This window comes from Lepidochelys olivacea, assembly GCF_965140295.1.
Source record: "Lepidochelys olivacea isolate rLepOli2 genome assembly, chromosome: 12".
Taxonomy (NCBI): Eukaryota; Metazoa; Chordata; order Testudines; family Cheloniidae; genus Lepidochelys; species Lepidochelys olivacea.
The window spans coordinates 6,053,006-6,073,497 of record NC_140422.1 but is presented as its reverse complement, the minus strand read 5'-3'; the positions used below and the strand labels follow the sequence as shown (position 1 = coordinate 6,073,497).

The following is a 20,492-nucleotide window of genomic DNA, read 5'->3' as shown; positions in this document are numbered from 1 at the left end:
TTTTAAGTTACCATAGGGATAATTACTCCAGCCAGGACAGGTTAGGCATTTGAGAACTCCCTACTCAAAGAATTAAATTTAAGCATAAGAGAGAAATAAAAATTATGAAATGCACAGACCAGCCAAAAAAGTAAAACAACACACTTTGAAAGAAGTATCAAAGTATCTCAAGTATGTGTCGGGAGGTGAGTGTGACAGAGACACACACTGTGTGTGTGAGAGGCAGAGACGCGCATTGCCCCTTTAAGTAGGTTGTCCCCGTCCCCCCCTCGGCTCTGCACAGCGAGTGGGAGGCTCCTGGGAGCAGCTCAGAGGCAGAGGGCAGGAGGAGCACATGGCAGTGTGGGGAGGGACACCTGAACTGCCCAGCACTTGATAGCCCACTGGGCAGATGCCCAGCCGCACAGCTTACAGGGAACTTAGGCTGGGGGTTACCCATCATGCCTTTTTGATCTCCTTGCCATAGTTAAGAATCCACACAGACAGGAGTCTCCGATTTTGAAGTGTTAAGGACACTTGTTGAAAGCAAAGCAGAATCATCACTGGACAGCCTCGCCAAGTAGTGTTCTGTTCATGCTGCTGCTCTCTGGTGCCTCTTCCGAGGAGGCACCCCACAGGGGGGCAAACAAGAAGTGCCTTGCCCCAGTGCAGCAATTCACTTTGCTCTCACTGCTGCTATAAAAGAAAGGAGTTACCAACCTGTCACTGGCCACCTGAAGTTTGTATCCATGAGCAAAGGCTTCCATTGGGGGCCATGTTTCTCTCCTCTGGGACTTACTGGTCGTCTCAAAGAAGCCAAGATCTCCCCCCCCCCCCCCACCTCTCACTTGCAGTCAAGTGCAGCCTTTGGCAAGCTCAGTAAATGTGTCTGGATAGATTACAGATGAACTTCATTAAGGGCAGTCTTGGCACTGAACAGATGGGTGGGACTCAAACAAGTCTGAAGCCAAGCCAAGATTAAGGGTGTCAATGCAGGATTGATGCCTCCCATCTTCTATATCCTCTCCCATGTTAAGTGTTTTATTAATCAAAGCTACCTGGAAATTCAGTTGTTAGAACACCCCCCGATATTTCCTGCCAGAAGTGCTCTACAAGCAACTCCAAGGGGGTAAATTTCAGCCTCCTTGTCAAAGGCCACCTCCCCCGTTAGACCCAGAGAGAGAAGGTCTGTCCGTCACTCTTTAGCCTGCATTACGGACATAAGTTTGCTTACATTAATTTTGTTAAGGCTGACACAGAATGGAAACGACACTCACCCAGACTGGGTTGAGAGAGGAGAAAGGCTGGTTTAGAACAGGAAAACACTGTGCTTTAGCTCCTGTTCAACTGCTCTGCTAAACCTCCAAAGGAAAGGAGCAATTGTAAATGTTTGTGTTATTTTGTGCCTTTCCCTACAAGTGGCTGTTAGAAGGCTAGTCAGAGCTGGAACAGGTTCTATAAATATACAAATAACGGAGTGAATCCTTCCATTGTGTGCAGATAAAACTGAATGATTTGCGGCTCCTGGGAAAGCTGGCTTATTTATAAGAGACTTGCATGAAGGATACAGACCCATCTTCCGGGGATGAGCAGTACGCATGGAGAGCCACCCTGGGGTAGATTCTGCCCCCGGGTTTGAAGTTGCCCTGTATGATGTGGCTAGTGCATCTCTAGCCACAGCACTGCTGGGCCTCTGGGGAGCAGGCTGCCAATCCAAGTGCAATTCAGAGGCAATATTAACATCTGGGTTGCTAAAGAGATTCCTCAGAGCTTTTTAAGTCCAACCATCTGTGAGTGAAAGAGCACCATCAAAGGAGTGAGATGCCTGGACACACTTACAAACAGAATCAAATGTTTAATAACTTTCAAAATATGAGTATTACATCCATATTTAGAGCACATATAAAATAAAGATGGAAAACCAGGAAAGGAAAAACACATTGGTATCTTTGAGAGGGCACACTTAACCCTGTAATTCCACACCAGATCCTCTCTTCAGACACGCTACTCTCATTTACTTGGTAATTCCCCCAAGCGAGGCAAAGATTAGGTACTGCGTCACTCGCAGTGTTTAGACTCTGCTTTTAGGAACAGCCAGATAAATACTCTGATTCTGTGCTACCTATGGACGTACAATGCAATTCCAGTACTGTATTATTACATGGTTAGTTGTGTCCTGCCCAGGAAAGGGATACCAAATTATTCAATAGTTACCCTATGCAGAGTGCATTTAGCTAATTGTGTTTCATTAGGACATTCTCCTCCACCTGCCTTCATGTTCATACCGAGCCATGGCGCATTCCTCGTGTTTCTTTCCAGTGCAGTTTATTGCTGAGGGGGCACAAAGGGGACAGGATTATTAAGCAATTAGCACCTGACACTGCTATTCCAACGTGCCTCTGTGCTGCGTGTAATTGTACAGAAGGGAATGCTCCATTGGCAGCCTTAAACGATCTTCATTGCTGGCCACATGCTATTGCCATGACCTTTGCAGCCTATGATTGTTAACCCAGCCCTTGACCTACCCCGAAACAAACATCAGTCTCCTTGGGGCGGAGAGAGAAGATGCACTCCCTTGAGAAGTTTCCCCAAGTTCCTCCCTGTCTGTCTTATTCCGCCCAGCCCAGAAGCTCTTTCATCATGAGGGTGTCTGGTCAAGGAGGGCTGGACATTTATCTATAAAGCCCCTCAATACTGATCCTAAGACTAGACTGATCACTGAAGAATGATCCAGAGGGCTCTTCTCCCACTCACCCCAAGGACACTGCAGCGCCTCTCCCTACTCTATGGCAACATACTCATCCTTCGTCCCCGCCCACAGCAATGATGCTCCCAGTGTCAGAGGGACAGGGATCAGAGTGGAACTCTATGGGAGTCAAGGTAAGTGACCAGGGAAGGAGGAAACAGAGGCGAACACCTCTGCTTGGATGAGGGCACCAGCAACAGCCAGTTTGTCAACAATTCTATCATCTCTCACCAGCAAGAGAGGGGGCAGCTTCTGGGGTTCAACCCCAGAACGGGATGAACCGAGACAACAGCAGGGAAATCATAGAATATCAGGGTTGGAAGGGACCTCAGGAGGTCATCTAGTCCCACCTCCTGCTCAAAGCAGGACCAATCCCCAACTAAATCATCCCAGCCAGGGCTTTGTCAGCCTGACCTTAAAAGCCTTTAAGGAAGGACATTCCACCACCTCCCTAGGTAACGCATTCCAGTGCTTCACCACCCTCCTAGTGAAATAGCGTTTCCCGATATCCAACCTAGACCTCCCCCACTGCAACTTGAGACCATTACTCCTTGTTCCATCATCTACCATCTCGCACACTCCCTTCCCCACCAAGTTTGGAAGGCCTACTTCTAGGGGTGGGGAAGTGAACTGAGTCTCCATCTCCTTCAGTGCTCTGCTTCTTGGGGAAGACTGCCAATCAATAAACAACTTGAGATATTGCTAGTGATTTTAATAGCCGGGAGCCAGTGATTGGCTTAAGTGGCAAGGGCATGTTCCCTACTGTGAGCAAAGGGAAAATGCTTTTCTGATACAAATATCATGTGGAGGCCTCTTATTGCTAAAACATCAGGAAGGAGGCAGAAATGCGAGACAAAGGAGAGAGATTTTTGTGATGGCCCTATTTGCTGCTTCCTCACTTCTCCCTCATCAGGCTAGCTCACCTTGGCCTTGTTCTGAACAGGGAGGTACAGCTTGAACTCTGCTGGAAGCTCATCCTCAGAGTAGAGTCTGTCAGAAAAATACACCCTCCGGATGCGACAGTTCGCATGGATCTGATGATGGAAAGACGGAGAGAATTGGCTGCATCTTTAACATCCTCTCTTTATACTTCTCCCCTTCAGCTTGACAGTGGTTTGGCTCACAACACACCCTGTCCTCACTCGTCGATTACAGAACTCTCCCATCATCTAAGAATCCCAGATCCAGAAAATCTACTTTGGTGATCAGTGCTGCAGGCATTATGCTGATCTGCTGACTGCCCCAGAGGCCTAGTCAAGTCTTCCTGGAGGTATCCTATTCCCCCATCTTTCTTTCTAGCAGCTTTAAAAGGTAGCAACTCCTCCTCCACCCTCTTCTGAAGTGTCCTAGCCACCCATCATGCCCTTGGTTTTTATAGCTGGATGTCCCAGTGTCTCATGAAATCTCAAGTACTGGGCTGAAAACGGACTGAAAAGGGGTCATGATAAACAGCAAGGTAGCTGTTTAGGGAGGGCGAAAGCCTGGGAAGCAGTGTCTAACTGGGCCATATATAATGACCGGAACATCTTTCAGAATTTCCAGTACCTCTGCTCATGTGATTGGTACAGGCTCGGAGATGGAAGCAGAGCTGGTTCTTGTTCTGTCCTATATTAGCACCTTTCATTCTTCAGGAACACATTCAGCAGATGGCACATGTCTGAGAGCTGGCTAAAGAGATCTAGGCAGAGCACTGGAGACTCCACAGAATCAGCTCTGCACTGGCTGCCAGATGACACAAGGTTCCTCACAATTACCCCCATCTCTGCTCTCTACTGCTCCTTTCTTTATCAGAGCCCTCGCTGTTGGTGAGAATGGCAATTCTGCCCCTCCTTAAGATTTCCCTGCATAGGAATGAGAATAAGGGCTTCCATCCCACTGGCAGATGTGTGCCTGGCATCCCAAATAGACTTAAATACCACCTCACCCCAGAGAAAGCATCTCCCAAGCTTCCTCACGTAGCTGAAGGCTGGTGAGAAGAGACCATAGATGCAGCTAGTTCCATCATCTGAGAAGCAGCTGAATTAAGGGTGGGGCAGGGCTGAACCCCAATATAGTCACCCATCACTAATACATGAGGTCACGAGCACCAGTGCTGCTCCCCTCTAACGGTGCACACTTAAGACAGGTAACTGGCTAAGAAGTCAAACAGGGTGGAGTCCAGGCTCCTGTTCTGCTTGGACTCCAGCAGCCCAATCTCCTGGCTAGCAAGAAGGGAGACTGCAGGGCATGATTTCTACGGCTATGGAGGGCGGGGAGCCCCGACCTCTGAGAAGTAGGCTCCCTGGCAGCAGCTGGGCCGTTTGGCCTAGCTCATACCTGGACCCTCAGGGTCTCGATGTAGTTTGTGCCATAGGCGCGGCGTGTGAAATCGGACAGGTTGAACTGAATCTGGTTCCAGCCGTCATCCAGCCGCATGGGCATGGTGCAGATGAAGGGCTTCACCCGGGTTGTGCTCTGGTAGTTACTTGCCCGGAAGCGCCTGCGCACATTCTTATCATCCAACACCTGATGCAGAGGAAAAAGACAGTTCTGCTGACTTCTGTATCTCCTTGACAGGCTGAGTTCACTCAGGACAGGTCATCTCCAACCCAGAGTCAGACTCCAGGAGGTGCAGTAGGACAGGACTTTCCCCTCCACTTTACAGCTAGAATATTTAGAAGTCAGTGCCTAGATGCAGTATGAAAACCTGGGTTTCAGACATGGTCACTACATTCTCTCATGGCCATAAGACAGGCTGCAATGGTAGAGAGGGCTTGATACTAAGGGGCTGAAGGGGGAAAAAAAAGGGAAGATCTTGTGGTTGATGCACTGGACTAGGAGATCTTGCTCTGCCACAGACTACCTGTGTCACCTTAGACAAGTCACTTCATCACCATACTAATAATCCCCAGCTCTTCTATATGCTTTTCATCTGCAGATCTCAAAGTACTTCATAAAGGAGGTCAGGATCAATATCCCCATTTTACAGATTGGGAAACTGAGACACAGAGGGAGAAATGACTTCCCCACAGTCACCCAGGAGACTAGTGGGGGAGCCAGGAATAGAACCCAGGTCTCCTGAGTCCCAGTCCTATGTTCTGTCCACTAGGCCACCGCTAACTAGGGCCAATGTCAAACAGGGATAATATTTTTCTATCTCACAGGGGTGCTAAGAAGAGATTCATTAGTTTCTACAAAGTGCTCAGATATTATGGTGATAGAGTCATGAGTCTCGAGACAGCCAGCTCCCACTCTCTTTATACCCAGCAGTTATTGGGGGCTGGGGAGATACTCCCCCCTCTAACCCCTACTGAGGCAGCTCTGCATGTTACCCCACTCACCTGCACTTCAAAGGTGAAGTATTTCTTTAGGTTCTTAATGATCATCACCAGGAAGGGCAGTTTGATGCCCAGTGTCTTCTTTGGGTCAGCAGGGCAGGTGATGTACGTGGTACTGGGAGGTAGAGAGACACTTAATATTTCTAGCTCCTTATCTCAGTCTGCCTGGTACATGGCAGATATATCAATAGAGCACATTCTGAGACAGATCCACATACAAGAGGAATTAGCCAGGAAGCCCTTCTGCTAGATTTAAGCTTTCCAGGTCTAAGGAGTACACAAAATTGCAGGTCACTTAGAGACACTCTTCTGGTTACTACCTTGCATGGATGCGCTATGCTCCGCTGACACCCTTCGCAATTCCACATGGTGCGCCAGTATGCTACACTTTGACCATATGGGGTACTAAGGGATGGTCAGCCAATCAGATTACCCGAACACACCTAGCCAGGCAGATCGGCCCAGCGGGGGCCTCAGTGAAAAGGTGGACTGTTCCACTCCAATGGGGAAAATACTGGAGGGTGGGGAGGACTAGGACAAAACCACCATTCAGTTCAAATACACTCTTCCTTCCCCACCAGGTTAATAGGAGACTTCCAGGTTATCATGAGATCTTCCTGTTCCCACTTCAAGCACACAGCACTAGACCCTCCCTCAGCCCTTGATCTAAGCAGGAAGCGCCCTCAGAACAAAAGAGCAGTAACTCCCAAGCACTACATGCGTTTAAGAAAGCATTAGAGGCCAGACAACCCCACAACTTCGGGCCAAAGGTCTGACAAGCTCTAAAAGCCATGTGTCTTGTAAACAAAAGCCTCTTATATTTTAGCTTCCTACTGCTACTACGATGCTTCACTCATCCTCAAGTCTTTAACTGAGGGAACAATTGGGTCTTAGGACAATCAGATGCAAGAGACGGTGCATTGCTTTTGCTACAATTCAGCTCTCCCCTGGCACTAGATAACCTATGGGCTACAATGCCCCAAATTGTCTCTAATAAAAAACACAAGTTATATAAGGAGAAAAAGAAAACACCTGGTTATTACTAGGACTTGATGAGAGAGGGGAGACATCACTGGCAGTCAGAGCTCAATTTGCATCCAGAGCTCTATAAGCATTTTAAAAACTCCAGCAAAAACCAAAATGTCTTGGAATAAAAACAGAGCTTGAATGGGCCGTGCCACAACGGTGCTACAGAATGGGCCACTTGATTTAGAAAAATCTCACCAATAAGCTCAGGGGAAAAAAAGAGATGAATAGCCTTTGGGAAAGAGAAGATGACTGAAGCGGCACCATGATCATTCTTCTGTTTGAAGTGCTAACGCTCCATAGCATGTTAGGATAAAGAATGGTCTCTTACTCTACCTGACATTTGTTCCTTCAATCTCCAGCACCAGTGACTGGATATCGTTATCAGTGATTCTTTTGATATGGCCATTCCGCACCTAGAACAAGAGAAAGTGAAACAGTTTGTTAGCCACGGGAGAGATGAAAGACAACTGCCATTCCTGAAGTGCAGGGGAGATCTCCCAGCCCAGAAGAGCACGCTAGAAAGACATCCCACAAGAACTTCTCTCGGCAGTCACATGAAGAAATCAGATGGACACCTTCCGTCATCCCATACAGCAATTACTACTACAGGACACGCTGCCAGCAAACGCCTTTACTGAGAGTCTGCAAGGTCCAATGTCATCTCCAAATGCTGACATCAGAGGCCAGAAACAGTACCTTGACAAACAGTACACAGCAAAATGCATGCTGAGTCATTCGGATGCATTTAAGTCTAGTATATGAAGGCCCAAAGAATGCTCAAGCCAGACAAGTACTAAGTTAAACCAAACCAGGGAAAGGAGCGAGAGGTTGTAGCAAAAGGTACAGGAAGCCCAGGTCAATTTCTTCCCTCCTTAATCCGTGACTCCTGCAGGCCAGTGCATCCACACCCAGCACACCCACTCCACTTACAGGACTTTTACCTCCTGTGCACTACTGCCCATTGCTAGGGCAGGACACTGTAGCCTGGCATGGTCAGGCAAACAGCAGCAACGGATGAAGAAAGCCTGTTTAAAGTCACACTAATAATGCTCACCACTGAGGTCACATGCAAGGTGCTTGTCACGCGCTGTTCAATGCCTCTGGGAAGGTCTGAGACAAGAGCCATTAGCTGCCCTTGCAGGACATCACCTGCTGCAGGTGAATGAGTTACCAGCTATGTTGGGCCCTGGGTGTGGGGCGAATTGGGCAGGAGAAGCTAGAGGGAACTCCCCCCAGTGGATGCCCAGACCCCTCACAAGGATTTGGGACAGACTCATGGCTGGCAGCACTGAGTTCAATGGGCTGAGATGAGACCCTCAGAGGCCTCATAACCCAATTCAGACTACTCTCTCTCTGACTAATAATGGAGTAAGGCTAGAGGGGGGAAAAAAAAAAGCCATGAATTAGAGCTGATATGAGATCTCCAATGATCCAGTAAAGTCAGTCACAGCCAGGTCCCTGCACAATGCAGGAAGGCCAGAATAGGAATCAGCATAGTAACTCACACTTGCTCTTCTCAGCAACCAACTTATGCTGAATCTCCGGGTTTGACCTCATTTTTTTAACAAAACAGCTCATTCCACATTTAATAAAAAAAAAAAAAAAAAAAAAAATCGAGATCTGCATTTAAAGGCACTTTGCTAATGAAATCACCTTGTGCGGAATCAGCACATTGCAACCGTGTGAATCCATGATTCAACTTATATCACACCACTCTGCTGCTAAAATACAGAACCACATTAACCATCTAATGGGAGGAGTCCAGTCGTATGTAATAAAACGATTTACAAAACCAGCAATTCATCTTCAAACTGCTTAGTCAGTTGCTCTAGATGGACCTACAGTGGATAATAATGTGTGTGTTTGCCAAAAGAGAGAAAAAAGGAGCCCACCTCTCTGTGGTCTTTAAGGATGTCTCTATTCAGATCACCTGAAATGGATGCTGGTAATGGTAGGAATGCTAGCATGGATTGACAGACCATATTTTTAATCCCATTCCGAGCCATCACAGATAAAGATTTTAAGCTGCCAGAGAGAGACTCCTCAAGGGATAGCAGCGTATTCCTGTTCTCCAATCCTATGCCTCTTCTGCGCCAAATACATCTCCCATTTATTTATAGGTCTGTGTAAAAGAAACTAACATGGCAATGTTAAGATTATTTGATGTTTGTGTCACCTGCAACTGGAATCACCCCATTAGAAGACTAATGTGGGGTTCTATATATTAGGGAAAGTAACACTGTTAGCCAGGTTAGATAAGAATACCTGCTCTCAGGCTACATTACAGCTTTCACCATTGGTAGGCCCCTTCGTTTTTGGTTTTGATTTTATTTCATTTTTCCTGGGAATTTATCAGTGTTTATTACCACAACAACAAAAACAGCTGAAAAATTGGTGCAAAAAATATTAAAAATTGTTCTTGGTAAATATCAGGGTTTAGTTTGGCGGACAGAAGGACCGGGGAGAAAAGTATTCAATAGATGAATGCTTTGATTAACAGAATTCAATGTGGTTGGCTGCAGAACTAAAACAGAACTCAAAATACAATGCCACTTCTGAGTTTAAGAAAACAATATCCCTTCAATCTCCAATAAAACTTGTTTGAATAAACAGTTTACTGCTGTAGACTTAGAACTATATTAACATTTAATAATTGGGCCCAATATTTAAAAATATTTATAAACACTCACTGCGTTATGTGAAGTCCTTCAGTGTAATTTCCTAAAGTCCTGCATAGCATAGGCTCGCAGCAATCTTTTTAAGGAGTCTTTTCCAAGACCCAGTCTCCTACAGTACTGCATGTAGCTGAAACATGTACGTGGTGGGCATGAGATGCATCAGTACCTTCAGATGCACACGCACTTCAGAGCTTGCCTGCGTGCCTGTTTGCTTATTGTGTGTATCTTCACAACAAATACAGAGCTTTACTTCACCAGGCAGCTTTGCATATACACACAGGCTAATATATTATCGTAATACACATCTCATGCAATGTATTTTAGTTTCCTAACAAAACAAGTTATTTTTTATATATTTGAAGGATACAAAAGTAGGGTGAAAAATCAGAGAAAAAAATATTACTTTTTGTAAAACCTGGGATTTTTTTGATTTTTTTTTTTATTTGTTTAAACTGAAAATGAAGGGGCTTAACCATTGGTAATCCCAGGACTGTACCACTGGCAGGCCAAGATTTCTTCGCGATGAAAAGGAGAAATAGGGACGGTTCAGTTTTCCTTAGTGTTCTTTTCCTTCTGCCACCAGGTCAATTTAGTGCAATGTGAAATTGACTAGTCATGGTCTATGAAAGCCAGTTTCTCTCTCCAAACGCAAGAGACACATTGAATGATCACAGAGGGAACGTGTTTCTTCTCACAAAACTTTCCTAGGAGCAGGATGAGGAGACAAGAGGAAAGATATAAGATAGGCAGGACAACAGAGAAAACATGGATGAGACAGCCAAGCAGGGCAGAGAGCATAGTCATGACATGCATCCAAGGGCAGAATATAAAGAATTACAAAGAATTTGGGATGCCAACATTTAGAGATGAAGTAGGCTAGTCTACAAAAACAACAACAGTTTGTTAGGGTAGTAGATGAGTTGATTAGCTATCAAAACCAAAGTGGGGTACACATAGAAAGCAGCATAAAACACACACACAACCCCTTTCCAAAGGACTCTATTGGCACTCAGACATTGAGCCCCGATCCTTCCCTAGAAACTGGGGGAAGTGTGGGGACAACCAGCTTGTTTCACAAAGGCCTCTAAAGATTCATCAGAACTAGGTTATCAACCAGAGCTAATTTGACGCTCCAAGGAGAAGACAGCTAAAAGGCTCTGGATACCATTACTTAACACCCCACCCCATGCAGTTCACTACCCCAGAGGCTGACATCCTGATAGCAGTTAATACTGATTACAGCAGCATTGCTCAGCGAGGGATCTCTTGATGTCGTGGAAAGAGAATGTTTATAACTATAGATTACAGCAGATGCTCAGCAATGACCAGTGCAGTTAAAGTGAAGGGGGTTTTGTTGCAACTTTGAATGCTCAGAAATTACACTTCCAGAAAAACTAATTTTGAGCTAACATTTTCTATACATTGTCACATCCCAAAGATGACTTTTTTGGAAGTAGAGGGGGAAAAAAATCCTATCAAGTCCTATTTTATGCAACTATGGATATTATCATCCATATAAATGGATAATCCTAGTCTGAGTTACACTAATTTACTAATTATTAACCTGCCTGCACACTAAAGACAATCAAATTCTTATTCACACACTCAAAAATGGCTGGACTTCAAAGGACGCAACCATCTTTAAAAAAAAAAAAATCAGTTTTGTATGGACATATTTTTTACCTACCATTGTTATTAGTAACACCTTAGATCAGTGTAACTAGAAGATTGGAGAAATGTAAGATTAACTCAGCCCTTGATAGAAGAATTCAAGTTCAGTCCAAGTGGTGACTAGTGAATTAAATAGGCTGAGGGAGACCTCTAGAGGTGCCAACAAGTATTTTATTGCTGTCCAGCATTAGTGCAGACATGGGTAGGTCATTTCTGTGGCTGGAACCATGCTAGCAACAGCTGTGTTTAAACTCTGCTGTTGCTAGCATCATTTCCCTGACCGCTGTAGGCGTGGATTCTCCTCCCCCTTGAGAGTCATGCTAGTCTGACTGTGCTATAGTCCACCCATACATGGGTATAGCAGGGTTTTCTAATGTGGTTCCAGAAAATGGTCCCTTCCACACTGGTCAGGGAAACCACGCAAGTAACAGCTATTTGTATTCTGTGGTCAGATTCCAAGAGTTATTTGGTATTCAGGTGATACTGGCAATACACTCCATTGCTAGAGAACAGCATCTGAAGTTGCTCTAACTTTTAATCTTTAATCTTTCAGTTCAAGGAAAGTCTCAGTAGTTCCGTGCTTGGAGAAATCATTCAGAGAATCAATCCATTTGATAAGTTCCGTTGAACAGTTTCTATCCACTGTAGCAGAACAGCTTGCAATGAGTTCCCCTGAGATCAGAGAGCCAAGGGCTCAGGAATGAAGAGAGGGTCTGATTAACTAAGTGTTAAAATGGAGATAGTGACAGTGCCTTGCAAAACAGGTCTCCCAGAAAGGCCCGGATGACTCTGAAATGGCAGGAGATGCACTCGCTGAGTAAGTGATCTGATGACTGATCTGCTCTGCACAAGAAAGTCTAAAAGAGCTAGAAAACACATTCTGCATTTAGGGGGCTCTGGTGGCTGTTCTGGCAGGATGGTGTTGGGATAGGCACTAGCTCTTCCTCTACCTTAGAAAGCGAAGGATATCCACCTCAATTTTCAGTGGCATAATCCACTTTGGACTCCAGAAGCAAAGTCTGTGAGCATGATGCTAAGTACAGAGCAGATGAGTGAAAGAGCTGCCCTCATTGCCAAACCACCTGCCCAGAGACTAACTGCGGCCCATTGGGGGGGGGGGGAGGGGGAGGAGGGAGAGAGAGTAAAAGAGAAGGAATGAAAACTAACTCATAAGGAGAGTTGAAAGCCACACTGTTCACACAGCATAATCAAGGAAAGGTTTCCAGTGTCCACGTTCGTCTATGTAAAGTGAAGTCAGGGTTCCTTCCCCACTCTGAACTCTAGGGTACAGATGTGGGGACCCGCATGAAAGACCCCCTAAGCTTATTCTTACCAGCTTAGGTTAAAAACTTCCCCAAGGTACAAACTTTGTCTTGTCCTTGAACCGTACGCTGCCACCACCAAGTGTTTTAAACAAAGAACAGGGAAAGAGCCCACTTGCAGAAGTCTTCCTCCCCAAAATATCCCCCCAAGCCCTACACACACCCTTTCCTGGGGAGGTTTGAAAATAATATCCTAACTAATAGGTTAGAAAATCAAAGACCCAAACCCCTGGATCTTGGAACAATGGAAAAATCAGTCAGGTTCTTAAAAGAAGGATTTTTTTTAATCAATCAATCAAAATTTATTTATTTATAGACAGAAAGAAAGAAAAAGGTAAATCACCTCTGTAAAATCAGGATGGAAAATACTTTACAGAGTATTCAGATTCAAAACACAGAGGATCCCTTTCTGGGCAAAACCTTAAAGTTACAGAAAACAGGAATAAATCTCCCTCTTAACACAGGGAAAATTCACATAAAACAAAAGATAAACTAATCCGCCTTGCCTGGTTTACCTCTACTGGTTGCAATATTGGAGACTTGGATTAGGATGGGTGGACAAGATGGATTTCTGTCTGGCCTCTCTCAGTCCCAAGAGAGAACAACCACATAAACAAAGAGCACAAAGAAAACCTTCCTTCCCCCAAGATTTGAAAGTATCTTGTCCCCTTATTGGTCCTTTGGGTCAGGTGCCAGCCAGGTTAGCTGAGCTTCTTAACCCTTTACAGGTAATAGCATGTTGCCTCTGGCCACTGTATAGCACTGTATACAGAAGGGTGGTTACCCTTCCCTTTACATTTATGACAGCTTCCAAGATATTTAGAAAGACTTTGCCCTCTCCCCCCACCCCCATCTACATTAAGAAAATTGGCATAGATGTAACTACATCAGTATAGTTACACCAGCACAGATCCTTGATGTAGATAATCTGTACCAGCACTTAGTAGGGTTTACACCAGGGCAGCTTACCTTATGTTACCAGTGATTACATCAACACAGGTACATTAGTGCCAGTTTCCTTAACAGACAATGCCTAACAAGACTACTAGCTCTTGACATATTACAAGTGAACCCAGATCTTCAGGAAATGCTAAAAATCTCAGAAGACCCCAACTATAAGCAGAGTAAGAGTGCAGGTGAAAGAGTGACAAACCCATTTAGTTTTAAAAATAGATTATTAAAAGAGCATTTTAAGAGTAGTTGTAAGATGGAAACTGAGGTTCAGCTGTGCAGGGTGCCACAGTTGAGAGGCATGTCCCAACTTTAGTCTAGTTCCCAATGGACATTGACCGCCCCATCACAATGAGCTGGCCCAGAGTTCAGCGCACTTCACCATGACAGATAAGTATCTGAGTGGCCCAGCACTCAGGAGAACAATAGGTCAGCAGGCAATGTAAGAGCATTTGCACAATTCCCACCCAGACTGTCCATCTCTAACCAGTGCTGTCACTCACTTAGGCCATGTCTACACTGGGGGTCATAGAATCATAGAATATCAGGGTTGGAAGGGACCTCATGAGGTCATCTAGTCCAACCCCCTGCTCAAAGCAGGACCAGTCCCCAACTAAATCATCCCAGCTAGGGCTTTGTCAAGTCTGACCTTAAAAACTTCTAAGGAAGGAGATTCCACCACCTCCCTAGGTAACGCATTCCAGTGTTTCACCACCCTCCTAGTAAAAAAGTTTTTCCTAATATCCAACCTAAACCTCCCCCACTGCAACTTGAGAACATTACTCCTCGTTCTGTCATCTGCTACCACTGAGAACAGTCTAGATCCATCCTCTTTGGAACCCCCTTTCAGATAGTTGAAAGCAGCTATCAAATCTCCCCTCATTCTTCTCTTCCGCAGACTAAACATCCCCAGTTCCCTCAGCCTCTCTTCAATAGTCATGTGTTCCAGTCCCCTAATCATTTTTGTTGCCCTCCGCTGGACATTTTCCAATTTTTCTACATCCTTCTTGTAGTGTGGGGCCCAAAACTGAAGACCCACTAAATCAACCGTTCTCTAGTCGACTGTGGTACAAGAGGAGTAAGGTAAGTAGACTGGAGAGCGTCTCCCGTCGACGCAGCGCGGTGTAGACAGCACAGTAAGTCGACCTAAGATACGTCAACTCCAGCTACATTATTGACGTAGCTGGAGTAGCGCGACTGATGTTGACTTACCCCAGTAGTGTAGACAAAGTCTTAGAATCATAGAACCATAGGGTTAGAAGGGTCCACAAGGGTCATCTAGTGAATGTCTAACTTCCTGCCAAGATGCAGGACTTGGGAGCCCTTACATTTTAATGAGACCATTACAAAAGAAAAAAGAACGGCTTACAAACCTCATCCCTATGGGCACAAGTATTTCTCTTAGAACAGCACTTCATCCACTGGCTCAGCCTTCCTCTAGATCTGTTGTTTATTTTGGCCCTGATCCTGCAACTAACTGCTTGCAAACAGGCTGCTGCTATTAACTCCAATGAGGCTCCATGCAGGCACAGCAATCTTCTCACATGCAAGAAGCTGCATGACTGAGGCCTTATAAAGCTAGCATTTCTTACACCTGGATGTTGGCCGAATAGCGTTTAAAAAAACAACAACATTTCTTCGCCCTCACAGGGGTTTGCAACACAGCCCACTGTAGTATACTAGGAACGCACCACGGGGCTCTCATTCAGACCACAAATAGGCCTTGTTTTATTTAATATATTTAGCCCATATCCCTGAAGCAGCACAAGGGATCCCTGTAACAAAACACACCTCCAATTTAACGGGCACCTCCAAAAAGAAAAAAGAAGGGCTCTTGCCTTCCCCCAACCCAACCCTCTTTTTGAGCTGCTCTGTGATGTACAGAGAAGGCCTGAAATGGTTTTTATAAATAACAGATGTTTTCCTGCCTGCTAAGTTACATTAGAATTTCAGGTCTTATGAATGGACAACTAGTGAGATTATGATGTCACAAGAGACTGAATACTAAAGTAATTTGGGGGGGGGGGGGAGGAGATTTAGTCAGACTGTTTCTAACTTATTTTGGGGTTGGTTTTTGCAGATCATCAGTGACTAATGAGTACTCTGGGGGAAAGGGATGTCTCTGTTAAAGGTTCAACACTTGCAAGAGCTGACAGACATCTGAGAGGCCTAAAAAACATTGCAGCAAAACCAAAGCTAACATTCTTGCCATTTCTATGTAAGAAAGTGTCTTAATTTTTAAGACTTCTTCACACATCCTAAAGTGGGGGAAGGAGGGGGGGCGGTGCAACGCCATTTTTAACTGCCCTTTGCAGGCCACTTTTAAAAGGAACATAAACAAAACAAAAGCACCTTTGGCTGACATCCTACTGCTCCAAGTAACACCCAAGATGACTAACTGACAGAGCAAAAAAAAGAGTTACCTATTTTTCCCCAGGTTGTTTACTTTGACCATGACAGAATATTGCTTACAGTCACTTTAGTTTTTTCAGTTGCTATACAAAAGACCCCCACAAACATGGGGTGCTAACCATAGTGAAATAATTAAACTTTTAAAAATAGAAACATTCTATTTTCAGACCATAACATTTGGCAAGGAGATTTGGGGGCGGGGTAGAAACAGATACTTATTTGTATCTCATTTTCTAAAATTAACTAGATTTTACACTGACTACTTCATACTGTATAGTGTACGGAGGGAAATTTTTCTTCTTGAGGACCTCAAAGTGTAGTATGAGTCAAAGAGAAAACTGCAGACACTAAACTAGGTATTTCAAAGACGAGACACTGCCTTATTAACACACAATCACTCTTGGGACAAGGACAAGATCTCTGCATTAAGGATCAAAACTGGTAGAAGTTCCGAGGACTGTTTCTTATATTTCGGAACACTGTATGCTGCTACTTATCATTAGGACTTCTATTTTCCAGTGTTTGTTTTTAGGAATTTTTCAGTTGTACATAGATGCCCCAAAACTGCATATGTGGGGGTGGGGTTCCTGGGCTCCCTCTTTGCATACAGATGCTCCCCAACTTACGCAATCGTTCAGTTCCGGAAAGCCTTGCGTAACTCGAATTTTGCATAAGTCTGAAACGTATACCCGAACGTTACGGAGAAAAAAAAACCCCACAACTCCTATTTCTAGCTTACGGAACTTTTTCCGTAAGTGCATATTTGCGTAAGTCGGGTTACACAAGACCTGGGGGGCATCTGTATATAGTAATGAGTAAACTCTTTGTAATCCTCTCTAATGCGCTTTAACGTAATACTATTTTAAAGTGCCCTAGGGAACCGTTAGTGTGCACCAGCAGGGTCAGCATGGACCAATTAATGTTCCACACTGTAGAAATCAAACCATCACAGTCTGCATTACTGCTCTGTGCAAGCAATCCTTTAGATACAAGTAACCATTTCTGGGGTTATTCCAGATAAACCCCTGATTTCTTTTTGGGGAAGGACTTGTGGGGGGCGGGTATGGGGGGGAAGTTTCTTATCAATTAAAACTGAAAATCAGATGCTTTCCTTATTACTTATAGGCAGCAGCCTCCATGACACCTGTAAACGACAAGCTGTGAAGTAGCTTCATGGATGGAACAAAAGTTGGCTAGCTTTTGCAGAAGTGGCTCTGCAAATTAGAAGGTTACAATACTATATTATTGAAAGAGAAAGACTTTCAAGCAATGGTATTTGAATGCTGCACAGCCAGCTCCAGTCACTATGCCAAAGGACAAGTAACATGCATTGCCTACAAGACAGCAGGAGCTCACAAGTTTCCTGACTGAGACCCAAAGAAAGATCATTTTGTGACTGTGCCTTTCCCCAAGAGACGATAGCCCTGGCCTATCCTGGCGCACCCTGCCCCATGCATGAGGACATACTGCATTTGGAGGGTAGCTTGTCAGGAATGGGCTCACTCCTCCAGGAACTGTCCCAGAGCAGAAGAGGCCCCCCGCCGCCCCCCGCGTAGACCTGCCAAGCAACCAGTGATGGCCAGACCTGGGATGCAGGTTGCCAGGCAGCTAGTTGCCATAGGGACAGCAGATTACCCACCTCTCAGGATCTGACCGGGCACAGACACGGCACTGAGGCCCCTAAGACCCAGAGGAGGAGTCCGTGCCCGCGCGCAACCCACGCGTCCCAGAGACCGCAGCCCGCCCCCCCGCCCCACAATCGGAGCCACGAGCGGCTTCTTGCTGCCACCGCCCCGGGGAAGTGGTGCCAGGCACGGGGGCGTTGGAAGAGCCCGGGGCGCCTCCCTCCCACCCAGCTCCACCATGCCCCAGCCCGCCGGTACCTTCCTGTCCCAGATCTGCAGGGGCCCGGCCCCGATCCCCCCACCGGGCGCCGGCACCTTCTTGTCCCAGATCTGCAAGGGCCCGGCCCCGATCCCCCCCCCGGGCCCGGCACCTTCTTGTCCCAGATCTGCAGGGGCCCGGCCCCGATCCCCCCTCGGGCCCCCCCCGGGCCCGGCACCTTCTTGTCCCAGATCTGCAGGGGCCCGGCCCCGATCCCCCCCTCGGGCCCCCCCCGGGCCCAGCACCTTCTTGTCCCAGATCTGCAGGGGCCCGGCCCCGATCCCCCCCGGGGCCCGGCACCTTCTTGTCCCAGATCTGCAGGGGCCCGGCCCCGATCCCCCCCCTGGGCTCCCCCAGGGGCCGGCACCTTCTTGTCCCAGATCTGCAGGGGCCCGGCCCCGATCCCCCCCCTGGGCTCCCCCAGGGGCCGGCACCTTCTTGTCCCAGATCTGCAGGGGCCCGGCCCCGATCCCCCCCTCAGGCCCACCCCGGGCCCGGCACCTTCTTGTCCCAGATCTGCAGGGGCCCGGCCCCGATCCCCCTCCCGGGCGCCGGCACCTTCTTGTCCCAGATCTGCAGGGGCCCGGCCCCGATTCCCCCCCCGGGCCCGGCACCTTCTTGTCCCAGATCTGCAGGGGCCCGGCCCTGATCCCCCCCCGGGCCCGGCACCTTCTTGTCCCAGATCTGCAGGGGCCCGGCCCCGATCCCCCCCCCGGGCCCGGCACCTTCTTGTCCCAGATCTGCAGGGGCCCGGCCCCGATCCCCCCCCGGGCCCGGCACCTTCTTGTCCCAGATCTGCAGGGGCCCGGCCCCGATCCCCCCTCGGGCCCCCCCCGGGCCCGGCACCTTCTTGTCCCAGATCTGCAGGGGCCCGGCCCCGATCCCCCCCCCGGACCCGGCACCTTCTTGTCCCAGACCTGCAGGGGCCCGGCCCCGATCCCCCCCCGGGCCCGGCACCTTCTTGTCCCAGATCTGCAGGGGCCCGGCACCGATCCCCCCCCCGGGCCCGGCACCTTCTTGTCCCAGATCTGCAGGGGCCCGGCCCCGATCCCCCCCCGGGCCCGGCACCTTCTTGTCCCAGATCTGCAGGGGCCCGGCCCCGATCCCCCCCCGGGCCCGGCACCTTCTTGTCCCAGATCTGCAGGGGCCCGGCCCCGATCCCCCCTCGGGCCCCCCCCGGACCCGGCACCTTCTTGTCCCAGACCTGCAGGGGCCCGGCCCCGATCCCCCCCCGGGCCCGGCACCTTCTTGTCCCAGATCTGCAGGGGCCCGGCCCCGATCCCCCCCCGGGCCCGGCACCTTCTTGTCCCAGATCTGCAGGGGCCCGGCCCCGATTCCCCCCCCGGGCCCGGCACCTTCTTGTCCCAGATCTGCAGGGGCCCGGCCCCGATCCCCCCCCGGACCCGGCACCTTCTTGTCCCAGACCTGCAGGGGCCCGGCCCCGATCCCCCCCCGGGCCCGGCACCTTCTTGTCCCAGATCTGCAGGGGCCCGGCCCCGATCCCCCCCTCAGGCCCCCCCCGGGCCCGGCACCTTCTTGTCCCAGATCTGCAGGGGCCCGGCCCCGATCCCCCCCCCGGGCGCCGGCACCTTCTTGTCCCAGATCTGCAGGGGCCCGGCCCCGATCCCCCCCCGGGCCCGGCACCTTCTTGTCCCAGATCTGCAGGGGCTTGCTGCCGATGCTGTAGAGCACGGAGAGGAAGCCGCTCTGGAACGTGTTCTTGAACATCCCGCCGCCGGGGAGGGGAAGGGTCTCGCGGCCGGCCCGGCCCGGCTCCCTCCGCTCCTCGCCGCCGCCGAGCCCAGGCCACTCGCTCGCCGCGCGTAGGGAGAGGTTGGGTCACCTACCCCCCCCCAGGAAGGGGAGGAGCCTGCATGAGATTCTTCCGCGCCTCACAATGTTCCCCGTGATTGGCTCCGCGCCGCTTGGTTCAGCCCCCTTCCGTCGGGTCGCGCACCGTCACCAAGGAACTACTTTCCCCTGCCGCCGGAACGACTCTCCCGCCTCGCGGAGGGGCCGTGTGTTGTCGGCGTGTGCGTGTTGCTATGGTAACCGCCGCACGCCGGGGTGCCCCGCCCCTCGGGCAGAGCGGGGGAGGGGGCGGAACCCTAGACTCTCAGGGACCTCAGGCGGTGTCTAGTCCCACCCCCTGCCCAGAGCAGGCCCAATCCCCAATTCAGTCATCCCAGCCAGGGCTCAGGAGAGCTCATGCTCAAATAAATCGGTTCGTCTCTAAGGTGCCCCAAGGCCTCCTTTTTTAAGGAAGGAGATTCCACCACCTCCCTGGATAACCCATTCCAGGGCTTCGCCACCCTCCTCCTGAAAAAGTTTTTCCTAATATCCAACCTAAACCTCCCCCACTGCAACTGGAGACCATTACTCCTTGTTCTGTCGTCTGCCACCCCTGAGAGCAGTCTAGAGCCATCCTCTTCGGAACCCCCTTTCAGGTGGTTGAAGGCTGCTATCAAATCCCCCCTCATTCTTCTCTTCCGCAGACTAAACG

The 20,492-nt window shown here is 48.6% G+C and overlaps 1 protein-coding gene across 2 annotated transcripts; it reads right to left on the bottom strand.

The window, feature by feature from the left end:
* Nucleotides 1-1,814: 1,814 nt before the first annotated feature.
* On the bottom strand, nt 1,815-19,862 carry CFAP20 (cilia and flagella associated protein 20; the record flags this gene model as incomplete). Of its 2 annotated transcripts, XM_084644648.1 has the most annotated exons (6): nt 19,634-19,860; nt 7,405-7,484; nt 6,046-6,157; nt 5,042-5,230; nt 3,649-3,759; nt 1,815-2,310 (listed from the first exon to the last, which is right to left on the bottom strand). In XM_084644648.1, the coding sequence occupies exons 1-6, from the start codon at nt 19,715-19,717 to the stop codon at nt 2,305-2,307; spliced, it is 582 nt and encodes a 193-aa protein (XP_084500774.1). In that variant the 5' UTR covers nt 19,718-19,860. The 2 variants fall into 2 exon arrangements, with proteins under 2 accessions (XP_084500774.1, XP_084500773.1); XM_084644647.1 differs by lacking the exon at nt 1,815-2,310 and having other exon boundaries at nt 3,640-3,759; nt 19,634-19,862.
* Nucleotides 19,863-20,492: the final 630 nt, after the last annotated feature.